At 43.6% G+C, this 13,230-nt stretch overlaps 1 protein-coding gene across 1 annotated transcript in view; it reads right to left on the bottom strand.

Moving 5' to 3' along the window:
- Positions 1-9,331: 9,331 nt before the first annotated feature.
- Positions 9,332-13,230, bottom strand: part of LOC141214132 (uroplakin-3b-like) — a 55,253-nt gene continuing 51,354 nt past the window's right edge. The window contains exons 5-6 of the mRNA XM_073665396.1: positions 12,032-12,161; positions 9,332-9,887 (exon numbers count right to left, since the gene is read on the bottom strand). Coding sequence (XP_073521497.1) covers positions 9,770-9,887; positions 12,032-12,161 — 248 coding nt within the window. The 3' untranslated portion in view covers positions 9,332-9,769. The remainder of the gene's footprint in view (positions 9,888-12,031; positions 12,162-13,230) is intronic.

Here is a 13,230-nt window from a genome sequence, read left to right as displayed (position 1 = left end):
CAGTTACACAATATAGCGCTAACAGCAGCAGCAGTGCCGTCTAACACTCAGCTGCAGCAGTGAGAAAATGGTGGCGACGGGGAAAATGGCTGAGTCTTATAGGGCAAGGACATGTGACATACACAGTCAATGACACATGCCCTTGCTTGTGTGAAAAAAAGCACTTCGCTCCGGGTGTGCGCTGCTGATAGGCTGACAGACTGCACCTCCCCACTGTAAATGCGGGAAAGAGAAAAAAAAATGGAGATCTTCATTGTTCCTGCAGAGATCCATCCCCTGCCCCTCCCCCCACCCCGCTGTACACTCAAACTGTGTATTAACATTGATTATCAGCATTACTGTGAAAAAATCCAGTTACGATTTTGGTGCACGAACAGATATCGAACATAACCTCGAACAGCCGGATTTTTTTCAAATCGTTCGGGTTCGTCGAACGGCTCGAACACCGCCCAAAACAGCTCGAATTTGAGATTGGCGAACAGTTCGAGTCAATCACCGCTCATCTCTACTTCTAAGGTGGCCAGCAATGAGTCCAGACCTGAATCCCATAGAACACCTGTGGAGAGATCTCAAAATGGCAGTTTGGAGAAGGCACCCTTCAAATATCAGGAGCAGTTTGCCAAAGAAGAATGGTCTACAATTCCAGCAGAGCATTGTAAGAAACTCATTGATGGTTACCGGAAGTGGTTGTTCGCAGTTATTTTGGCTAAAGGTTGTGCAACCAAGTATTAGGCTGAGGGTGCCAATACTTTTGTCTGGCCCATTTTTGGAGTTTTGTGTGAAATGATCAATGATTTGATTTTTGCTTCATTCTCTTTTGTGTTTTTTCCTTGCAAGCAAATTAAATGAAGATAATAATACCAAAGAATTTGTGATTGCAATCATTTTCAGGAAGAAACTGAGTATTATCTGACAGAATTGCAGCGGTGCCAATACTTTTGGCCAGCACTGTAATAGATTTAGTAAAGGTGCCTCAAGCATATGAATGTTATTACACACCACAATGCACAATTACATACACGCATCTTACAAAAATCCATATTATTCCAGATACGCAGACGTGCACAAACACGCAGACGTGCACAAACACGCAGACGCGCACAAACACATCAGTACGTGAATACATGAACCACCATCATTTGTAATGTCAGGTCAGCCCCATATATCTTTGTATCGCATAAACCTACAACTCCCAGCATGTAATTAACAATAGAGATACTGTGAGTTGTTATCAGTCATCATCATACTGTGGACCATACAGGAACCACAGTACTGATGAGACACAGGCAGGATCACAAATGAACATTTACATCCAGGTATCTTACCTGAGACGTCTTCTCTGATTAGAGTTGTTCTCTTTCTTTTCTTCCTCTTGTCCAGACTCCATGATGACTTTTCTCATCCACAGCTCGTCTCTGCAGACTTCACACACGAAAACAAGCGCACACAGACACATACTAAGGGCTCTTTCACACGTCAGTACGTGCGGTGACAGTTTCCACACGTACCAGAGACATTGGTACACGTAGACCCATTCAAATGAATGTGCACATGTCAGTGTGTTTCCACTTTCCACAGACCATGTGGTGTCCGTGGGCAAAACATGCTGACATGTCTGTTTTTTACCTGCTGCACCTGCCGCAAAACGTCCCGCACACTGATGACAGTTAGCGCTCTTCCCAAGCATCGGGTGCTGAACGCTGCTCTCATCATAGATCCCTGCGATCAGCAGCAGCAGGGTCAATGATAAGAGTAGTAGTCTACTCCCGCCGTGTCCAACTGTAAAAATAGGAATAAAATAAAAAAATCCTTATACTCACCTCTCCCAAGTGTCACCCGCTGTAGTCTGTGTGAGCGCTCACGCCGAGAAGAATGGACCCCAGAGCTGCGCTCAACAAGCAGTGCCCTGTCAATCTCTGAGCGCAGCACTGGGGCCCGCTCGCCGTTTTCATGGATTTATATAGTGTGACCAAGTTGACAAGCACTTTCCAAGTGATGCTAAAATCGCTTGGAGAGCGCTTGTCAACCCGCATGCGGAAATGCAAGTGAAGAACGCTTCACTTCCGCATGTCCCTGGCAGGAAAACACATGTACAATCCGCATGCGTTTTTTTCTGCCAGGGAGATGCAGAAACGCTCAGAAAAAAAACCTGAGCATTTCTGCATCATGGGCACATAGCCTTAGAGAACCTCTTATTTTTGGGTGGAGTGTATAATACAAATGGTTAATGTTCTACATCTACACCACATACAGTGCTACAGATAGAGCAGACCTAAGTTTCTCATCTACTTTGAAGTTGCAGTATTATAATCAACTATCAGTCCTATGTAAAAAGTACTTGTCACACACTTATCACAATCATCGTGATCTCCAGTACTAGAGGTCCCGCTAGAGGGGTGCAAGCAGGGAATGTGCTCTGGGTGCAAGGGGGGGCACTAACAAGCCTCTGTGCCTTGACCAGGGTATGTAGACACAGAACTGGTGCAGAGAGCTGAACTCTGCCCCAAGTGAAGGAAAGCAGAGCTCACACTGTACTGTGCCAATGACAAACTAAGCTCTGCTGCCTCTGCCCAGACGAAGGTCTCTTACCCCTCTGGATGGATTCATTCTGGAGCGCACACTACATGGAATAGCACAGATGGAGCAGACATACGTTTCTCATGTATGTTGAAGCTGTATCACTATCATCAACAGTCAGTCCTATGTAAAAGTACATGCACACCCATTGTCACTCATCATGATCTCCATGTAACACCAGGGGACACTAATAAGTCACTTAGCTGTGACCATGGTATGAAGACCCAGGACTGGTGCAGAGACCTAAACCTCTGCCCCCTCTGCCCCAGGAGAAGCTAAGACTGAACCGTGCCAAGGACAAACTCAGCTCTGCTGCATCTCTGTATATGAATCACTCACTTGGATAAGCACAAACAAGTGGCTACAGTGCCTCTCTCTCAGTTCTGGATGTGAAGTGTATGATGTAAAAGGTTAATATTCTACAACTATACACAGATGGAGCAGACCTACGTTTTCATGTACTTTAAAGCTGCATCATTATCATCAGTCCTATGTAAAAGTACATGCACACTCATTGTCACACTCAACATGATTTCCATATAACTACAGGGGACACCAACAAGCCAGTTAGCCTTGCCGAGGGTATGTAGACACAGGACTAATGCAAAGATCTGTGCCAATAACAAGCTCAGCTCTGCTGCATCTTTCTGCATGAATCACCCTCTTGGGTAAGCGCAATCAAGCAGCTACAGTACTTCTCTCAGTTCTGGATGTGAAGGGTTAATATTCTACATACTGCTGAAGTAGACCTAGGTTTCTTGTGTACTTTGTTAATGCATCCTTATCACCTGTCAGTCCTATGCAGTGTTGGACTGGGGTGTCTGGGGCCCACAGGGGGAATTGACCCTAGGGGCCCACCCTACAGCTATATGCAAATATCTGTTAGCACTTATCCCCGTTATAGTGGAGCATCAACAATAAAACAAAGGAGGCTCCTGCACATCCACTGTGTGCCACCATAACTGAGATGTTCAATTACGGTAGTCTGCATTAAAGGGGTTCTTTAGTCAAAATAAGTTATAATAATGCCACATACAAGGGAGAAATATTGACACACCATGACCAGACCACATATTACCATCAAATAGTGACCGAATAATACCACATACAAGGACAAATACCGCCACACCGTGACCAGACCACATATTACCACCACATAGTGACCGAATAATGCTACATACAAGGGACAAATACAACCACACCATGACCAGACCATATATTATCACTACCTTGTGACCGAATAATACCACATACAAAGAACAAATACCGCCACACCATGACCAGACCATATATTACCACCACATAGTGACTGAATAATACCACATACAAGGGACAAATACCACCACACCATGACCAGACCACATATTACCACCACATAGTGACCGAGTACTACAATACTGATCATGAATAAAAACCACAATACTAACAACACTGTTATTACCATCAGTGACATTATATACAGGAGTGTATAGTGTGCAGTGTAGTGTACAGGTAATGCAGTGATCACCAGTGACATTATACATAGGAGCCCTGTATATAGTGTTAGTGTACAGGTAATACAGTGATCGCCAGTTACATTATGCACAGGAGCTCCTTATATAGTGTACAGGTAATACAGTGATCACCAGTGCCATTATACACAGAAGCCCTGTATATAGAGTCAGTGTACAGGTAATACAATGATCACCGGTGACATTATACACAGGAGCTCTGTATATAGTGTCATTGTACAAGTACTACAGTGATCACCAGTGACATTATACACAGGAGCTCTGTATATAGTGTCAGTGTACAGGTAGTTCAGTGATCACCAGTGACATTATACACAGGAGCTCTGTATATAGTGTACAGGTTATACAGTGATAAGTGATGATATTATACCCGGGAGCTCTGTATATAGTGTCAGTGTACAGGTAATACAGTGATCCCCAGTGACATTATACACAGGAGTTCTGTATATAGTGTCAGTGTACAGGTAATACAGTGATCACCAGTGACATTATACACAGGAGCCCTGTATATAGTGTCAGTGTACAGGTAATACAGTGATCACCAGTGCCATTATACACAGGAGCTCTGTATATAGTGTCAGTTTACAGGTAATGCAGTGATCACCAGTGCCATTATACACAGGAGCCCTGTATATAGGGTCAGTGTACAGGTAATACAGTGATCACCAATGACATTATACACAGGAGCTCTGTATATAGTGTATAGTGTACAGGTAATACAGTGATCACCAGTGGCATTATACACAGGAGCTCTGTATATAGTGTATAGTGTCAGTGTGCATGTAATACACTGACTCACCAGTGACGTCTCTAGGTGAAGTCCTTCATCTTCACTTTTCATTTTCATCTGTCACAGACCGCCTTCACTTCTTTCAGCCAGGGCTCGTCTCTGCAGAAAATAGGACACAGTTATCTATAGCTGATCGCTTCGAGAGCAGATTCCCCACTTTTTCCCCAATTTCTACACTACGTCAGATGAAGAAAAAAAGCGACATAGTGCCGCCGTGCATAGTAACAGGACCTCCAGTTTGTTCCTCCATGGAAGACAGTATCCTCAAAAGTAAATTATATTACAGCAGTAATGTCCCCTAATATGCCCCTACAGTAATTTTTTCCCCACCGTGACACCATAAACTAATAATGTATGTACTTCATTCTGGCCCCCATACTGTAATTGTCACCCATCCTGGCCCCTTTAATTAATAATATTCCCCATTGTGGGCCTATTTGTATCCCCCCATATCCAGGGCCCCTATGTACTCCCCCATATCTTGGGCCCACATGTACCCCCCCCCATCCCCTATATCCTGTGCCTCTATGCATCCCCCCCCGATCCTGAGCCCCTATATCCACTCATTACCCTGCTATTCACATTCTTCTCACCTTCTTGCACTCCCCCGACAGCGTCCTCTTGTGGCTTCATATTGGCGTGGTCTTTAACATGGCCACCAACCCATCAGAGGCCGCGCGCTGACGTCTATGTGCAGCTCATAGCAGTGATCTCTAAAGGCCGCTGGCCGGAGACCATTTGACATCACTGCTATGCGCCGCGCACTGACATCAGCACCCTACGCATAGTAGTGATGTTCAATGCCCACTGACCTACAGGCCCCTGAGGGCCCCACCTTCCTGGCTCACAGACTTTTCCGGTTGTAGAGCAGGGGAGGCAACCTGGGCCCGTGCAGTACTGAAGGCCGGGAGGGCCCCTCACCACACCCAAAGGGCGTTGAGGCACAGAGAACACTGGACGTGTGGCCCCCAAGGACCCTCCACAATCAGCAGCGGCCCCCGAGGCCCGTCTCCTGACAGAGCATAATCCTGCTTCATGAGGAAACCAGGCTTCAGCCTCCCCAAGCCGCTACACAGCACCCCTCTGCAGCCGAGCGGATTCCATCTTTCTCTGACAGGCCGCCGCTCCCTCCCAGGGCCCAGTCCACTGCTCACAGATGGCTTCCTCCCCTCTTTACCCCATTGCACCTGAGCCCGTGGTGGCCGCCATCTTCCTGACTCGCGCGGCCATTGATTGGCCGGCGGCCTTTAACCGTCACTGCTATGTGCCGCTTGATAATGGTGCATAGCAGTGATGTTCTCGGCGGCCATCACGACAGTGGCTGTATGGAAGCGCGCTGCCTCTGATAGGCCCATGGTCTTTCTAAAGACTTCTTCAAAGTTGTGCACGGCAGTGTGGACTCCCTCCACTGTGAAGAAGCAGTTCCGCTCTGCGCAGCAAGTGCCGCGGACAGTGTCCCCAATGCCGAGTAGGCCCCCCCGTTTGTCCAGGGCCCTGACACTTTCCCGGGTGATGGCGCTGGCCCTGCTTGTACCCCTAGGGGGCTTTGCTTATCTAGTCTTTGTCAAGCTGACATAATGGCAACATGTCTGCCCTATTTAACCCCTTCTTCACCCAACCAGATTCTATGTGCAAATAACCAGTCATATCACACAAATATTAACACACATTATTTGGCATAAAACTATTTTATTGGATTAAACTATTTAATAGAGTAACATGAAATATAGTACATACATAGAAATAACTGTGATTAGGTAATATAACACACAGTAAAGTAACGTGAAATTAGACATACATATAAATTATTTGTCAGGCATTATTAAAGCTATTGAGAGCAGGCAGTGATTTAAAGAGCTCTCCCTCAAAGTCCTTCAATATGCAAAAAATGTTACACCATTATTACAGTGCTTACGTTCAGTTCTGGGTTTATTGATCGTCACCCAGCCTTTTCAACAACAGGTTTCACTAAAAAGAAACACTGATAGAATTTTAAAGGACAACTAAAAGGTGATGAGTTAGGATCTGCTATAGATTGTGCACCCAGTCTTTGAAGGCAATTGCTTTGGATGAATGGAAGCTATTATAAACTTTTCTTGAAAACAATGATAATATATTATTAAAGGGAATTTGTCACCAGGTTTTTGCTATGTAATCTGAGAATAGCAGGATGTAGGGACAGAGACCCTGATTCCAGTGATGTGTCACTTACTGGGTTGCTTGGTCTAGTTTTGATAAAATTGCCGTTTTCTGTGCTGAAAATCTACCACTTGTCTGAATGTTGAGCTCTGTATAATAAACCCCCCCCCCCAACATCTAATTGCAGACAGAAGTATACAAAGTTTTCTAATACAGCAATCTGCTATAATGGTAGTAACCAAGCAGCCTATAACTGGCCATTTACCTCCAATTTTACCAGTGTTCAGCTATTTCTCCATTTTAAGAAGGTGGATGTTAAAGATATATACATTGCTGGATATAATTATCTCTTGCGTGATCATTATCTTTTAACTGTTGTGTCTCTAACCTGCTTATGCTGCATTCTATCACTGACATTGGGGAGGTGACAGGATGGGTGCCTCTTAGGGCCCAGTCAGACGGCCATATAAATCGGAGTGAGATCGGCATGCAGTGCATGGACTGGCCGGTGGCTCTCCCAACCCAAGCGTGACACCTGCATAGAAATCCATGAAGCAATGACGCTCTGGTCAGGAGAGCTGTCGCCCAGTCCAGGCACTGCGTTCCAATCTCGCTCTGATTTATATGGCCGTCTGACTGCGCCTTTAAACTACATAATAGACTACTTTAATTTTTCATCCTTTAGATTGCATTATCTCATAAGAAAGGTTTAAGGATGATATCAATATATAGTACTGTGCAAAAGTTTTAGGCAGGTGTGAAAAAAATGCTGAAACGTTAGAATGATTTAAAAAATAGAAGTGCTAACAGTTTCTTTTTATCAGTTTACAAAATATAAAGTGAATGAACAAAGAAATGAAAGCAATATTTGTTGTGACCATCCTTTGCCTCCAAAATAACATACATTTTTCTTTGTACACTTGCTCACAGTTTTTGAAGGAACTCAGCAAGGAGGTTGTTCTAAACATTATATAGAACTAACCACAGATCTTCTGTGGATGTGGTCTTGTGCAAATCTTTCTGTCTCTTTATGTAATCCCACACAGACTTGATGTTGAAATCAGTGCTCTGTAGGGGCCATGTCACCATGTCCAGGGCTCCTTGTTCTTTACACTGAAGATCACTCTTAATGATATTTGCTGTATGTTTGGGGCCATTCACCTACTGCAGCATATATTTGGAGCTAATCAGATACCTCCCTGATAGTATTGCATTAAGGACTGTGTGATTACAAGTAATCAGGGCTTTGTGGGGGCCATATCATCTCTTCCAGATATCCTTGTTAGGCTGCGTGCCCACGTAGCGTTTTTCAAGCGTTTATGCTGCGGAATTTCCGCAGCGTAAACGCTTGTAAAACGCTAGGTAATCCGCACCCCATGGTCCCCAAGAGGATTCCGCATGTTCTATGCACATGCTGCGGATTTTTCCGCAGCGTTTATGCTGCGTACAAAAATCCGCAGCATGTCATTTAATTTTGCGGTAGCGCAGCGGAACTCCCGCCATTGACTTGCATTGAAACGCATAGAAACCGCGACTGTACATTTTTACAAGCGGCTTCTATGCGTCTCTATGTGCGGATGGTACCCAGTTCTGGAGGAGAGGAGACTCTCATCCAGACCTGGGTACCATTGTACCTGTAAAAAAAGAATAAAATAACAAATAAAGTTATATTCACCTGTCCGGCGGCTTCTCTCTGAATGCCGGCATCGCTTGAGGACCTGCGGTGACGTCACAGTCATGTGACCGCAGGCCCTTCACCGCTGTGTCTCGCGATATGCCGGCAGCCGGGAACCAGACAGGAACGAGCGCTGCTGCACACACCGGGGCCTCGGGGGTGAGTATAGCTTTATTTGTTTTAATTTTTACGGTTCACACTATATAAATCCATGCCGTTTGCATGGATTTATATAGTGTGACCTAGTTGTCAAGCACTTTCCAAGTGATGCTATCGCCTGGAAAGCGCTTGTCAATCTGCATGCGGAAACGCATGTGAATCCGCATGTGAATCCGCATGTGTTCTGCAGGAAAAACGCATGCACAATCTGCATGCGTTTTTTCTGCCAGGGAGATGCAGAAATGCTGCAGAAATTTTCTGCTTCATTTCTGCATCGTGGGCACATAGCCTTATTTGCATCTACGGTTTCTCAATGTTGCCTATTTCTTGGTGTCCTCAATGTTGAGAAATATAGATAGATATGTATCCTTCATGCAATACCAACAGAGAGGCTTCTGACTGGCTCAAAATTTTATTCTGCAGCGGCACAATGACCCTAAGCATACAGCAAATATCATTAAAAACAATCTTCTTTGTAAAGAACAGGGAGTCCTGAAAGTAATTATATGGCCTCCACAGAGATCTGATCTCAACATCATTGAGTCTGTGTGGGATTACATGAACAGAATGAAGTTTTTTTGCCAGCCTACATCCATAGAAGATCTATCGTTATGTCTCCTAGATGTTTAAAACAATTTCCCTGCCGAGTTCCTTCAAAAACTGTATGCAAGTGTACCTCTACGAATTGATGCTTTGATGCTGTTTTGAAAGTAAAGGGAGTTCACACCAAATATTGATTTGATTTAGATTATTCTCTTGTTCATTCACTTTGCATTTTGTTAATTGATAAAAATAAACTTTTCACACTTCTATTTTTGAAAGAATTCTTACTTTGCAGCCTTTTTTCCACACGTGTCTAAAACTTTTGTACAGTACTGTATGTAATAAAGGTATTCACATTTTTTAGCATTTTAAATTTCAAGATACTAAATGCATATGGTCATAATGTGATCTATAGGTGGATCGAGACATGAAATCCATTTTGCTGGCGATATTACTTTTCGTGTCCATTGTTCTCTTCCAGTAAATGTTCTGGCTGCAAACAAGAGAAAAAGAAAGGTTAGAAAGGTCAATGATCATAAATAGGAAGCCATCATACATTGCAATGAACATCTCAAAGACTTTGCACTGTTAGGCTGTGTGCCCACTACGCGTTTTTTAAGCGTTTCCGCAGCGGCAATTCCGCTGCAGAAACGCTTAAAAAACACTTGGTAGAAGGTTTGCCATGTTCCCCAATGATAATCCGCATGCGCAAATGCTGCGTAAATTTCCGCTGCGGATTATCATTGTGGAAAAGTCCGCAGCACTACCAATTATTTTGCGGAAGCGCAGCGTTTTCGCCGCCATTAACTTGCATTGGAACGCATGGAATCTGCATCACTGCATCTGCAGATGCAGAATCCATGCGTTTCAATGTGCGGATGGTACCCGGGTTTGGAGAAGAGGAGACTCTCTCCGGACCCGGGTACTATAGAACCTGTAAAAAAAAGAATAAAATAAAAAATAAATATATACTTACCTTCTGATGGCCCCCGGTGTCTTTATCCGATGCGTCCTGGCTTGCCGGCAGCTCGCGATGGTCTGAAAAGGACCTGCCATGACGTCATTTAGTCATGTGACGGGTCACGCGACCGCTGACTTCGGCAGGTCCTTTAGTCTATCGCGAGCTGCCGGCAAGCCAGGACGCATCGGATAAAGACACCTAGGACCATCAGAAGGTAAGTATATAATTATTTTTTTATTTTTTACCATTCTTTACGGTCACAGTATATAAATCCATGCTGTTTGCATAGATTTATATAGTGTGACCAAGTTGTCAATCACTTTCCAAGTGATGCTAAAATCGCTTGGAAAGCGCTTGTCAACCCGCATGCGGAAATGCATGTGAAGAACGCTTCACATCCGCATGTCCCTGGCAGGAAAACGCATGTACAATCCGCATGTACAATCCGCATGCGTTTTTTCTGCCAGGGAGATGCAGAAACGCTCAGGAAAAAATCCTGAGCATTTCTGCATCGTGGGCACATAGCCTTAATGTAGATCATAAGACAGAAATATTTAAAAAACGTTCCTGACAACTGTTTGCAATGTGATGGTTTCTTACAAATGTATAACCACTGAAGTAATATGTCTTGCCTCATATATTTGCACAGTTAGTGTGCAAATCAATGAATCTTACTATCATTTTTTCTTTGTTACCCAAGCTAATATTTCAAAGGGGCCAAATCTATTTCTATTTTTTACTTTTGGGACAATTCGGCAGAAATCAAGATGGTTGGTGTATAGACATAAAAGCCCTTACACATAAAATATGTCTGCAAATTAAGTGCGTGGGAATGCAGAAAAGCATAGAAATAGATAATGTCATGTTCCTCCGCTCAGTGTGTCTTAGACGCCGTGACTGACAGTTCAGTCATCCAATCTGATGCAGGGGTCTGCTGAGCTGTCAATGTTTTAATGAACTGCTCAGCCATCTAATATGAGACTGGAAGGTGCTGAGCTTCTTTCAGGTATTCCCTGTTCCAGGTGATTACCCAGCTACTTAGCTGAGCTGTCAGTCCCAGACCTTTACCCGATGTAGCATCTGCTCAGTGGTTTGCCTTGTATTTCTGTGGTCTGTTTGTTGATCTTTTGCTTCCTGACCACGGACCTCGTTCTGACCATCCATTTGCCTAGCCCCTTTGCTCTTATTCGCTATCTTCCTGGTATTCTGACCTCACACCGTGAACTGACTTCGCCTAGTCTTTTCCCTTAAGTTTACTACGTGCTCTTTTGGTATCTAACCTCGGAACGTTTGACTACCCTGCCTCACGACCTGTCCATGAGTAGTGACTAGCGTCACACATAAGACATAAGAACAAAAATATCAGCTGTGTTGAAATCCAACATGTCTGATCGTTCTTTGCTTTGGCAGTGGGGATACCGTCATACTTATAAGATGGTTGGCCGGTCCAACTGAAATTGGATTCAGCCAAAATTAATTTATTGTCTAATCTATTGATTTTCAATATGGAGGCGTGCAAACATCTCGATAGACTTCTCACTGTATGTTGCCTTCTATAGCTTAGTCACTAGGTAGCACTAATTTTCTATCCATGTCTATGATTAATACCATAGAAGTCATTTCTGTATGCTTTTCTCTAGGCATAGTATCATGAGCTAAGTTAACAAAAGTCTTACCCTCCAGTAGCCAGCGCAGCAATCAAGGCAACCACCAAAATAGCCAATAAGACACAGAGTATGGAAGTTAGGACAATCATTCCCCCACTTCGACCTGAAGACCAAAAGGTGTCCCCTTGAAATTGTTTTTCTGTTACAAAAATGTATTATATTAGAAATCGCATGCGTTATTGGTAAGTTTTGCATACTAATGTGTTTATCAGAGAAGGCTAACTCTCTTTTGTGAGCAACGACAATAACAGTTGTGATGACGAGCATTCAACAAAGCATGGTCCCAACAATAAAATGGTTAATATAGACGGATATTGATGAATAACCCTTTATTTATTTATTTTTTTTATAAATTCTATTAGTAGAAAATCTAAAGAAAGGGGCCCTTTTCACTTTAGACTGTGAATTGAATCTGATATAGCAGCTCTGTCACATTTAAGAGAATGCATGAGATTGAACCGCATCTGAGCAGCCATAGCAGTTAGAGTGAAAAGGTTTACACGTACAAAATCCCTTTAGGCCACGTTCACATGTTCAGTATTTGGTCAGTATTTTACATCAGTATTTGTAAGCCAAAACCTGGAGTTGGTGAAAAATGCAGAAGACCAAATACAGTTTCCAGTAAATAATGGTAATTTATCAGTAAAAAACGGATGCAATACAGATGATCCGTTAGCGGTGCATTTTTTTTTTGCACACCCATAGACTTGATTGGGCAAGTGTCATCCAAAAAATAGAAGAGACTAGTTTATACTACGATTTTTATCACACGGACACTTAGACTATGTAAAAAAAATACACTTAAAGAGAACCTGTCAGCAGGATTTTGCTAAGTAAAGTACACACATGGCCATATTGGTGCTGAGACACTGATTAAAATGATACCTACCACCAGTGCAATTTTACAGAAGACTGCCAGTAGATCAAAGTGCACAAGCGCCGCCCGCGGCTAGGACTGCACCAGCGCAAAGTTTAAACCAGGCGGATGATAAAGACAATAGGAGCAGCAGAGGGGCCACGGCAGAGCCGAAGACCCTACCCACACTGCCCCGCCCCACAGTCTCGCCCCAGTGCACAAAGCTATGATTATAAAAAAAACTTCAAACCCTGATCACACAAAATCCACAAAACAGATTTCTTCACCACAGATGTCGTTTTAATCAGAATCACAGCATTAATATGGCCATGTGCGTACTTTACTTAGCAAA

Source organism: Phyllobates terribilis, unplaced genomic scaffold (assembly GCF_046119375.1).
Source record: "Phyllobates terribilis strain yellow unplaced genomic scaffold, ASM4611937v1 Scaffold_2__4_contigs__length_985480577, whole genome shotgun sequence".
In the NCBI taxonomy this organism is placed as follows: Eukaryota; Metazoa; Chordata; class Amphibia; order Anura; family Dendrobatidae; genus Phyllobates; species Phyllobates terribilis.
This window is presented reverse-complemented; position numbering and strand designations above follow the sequence as displayed.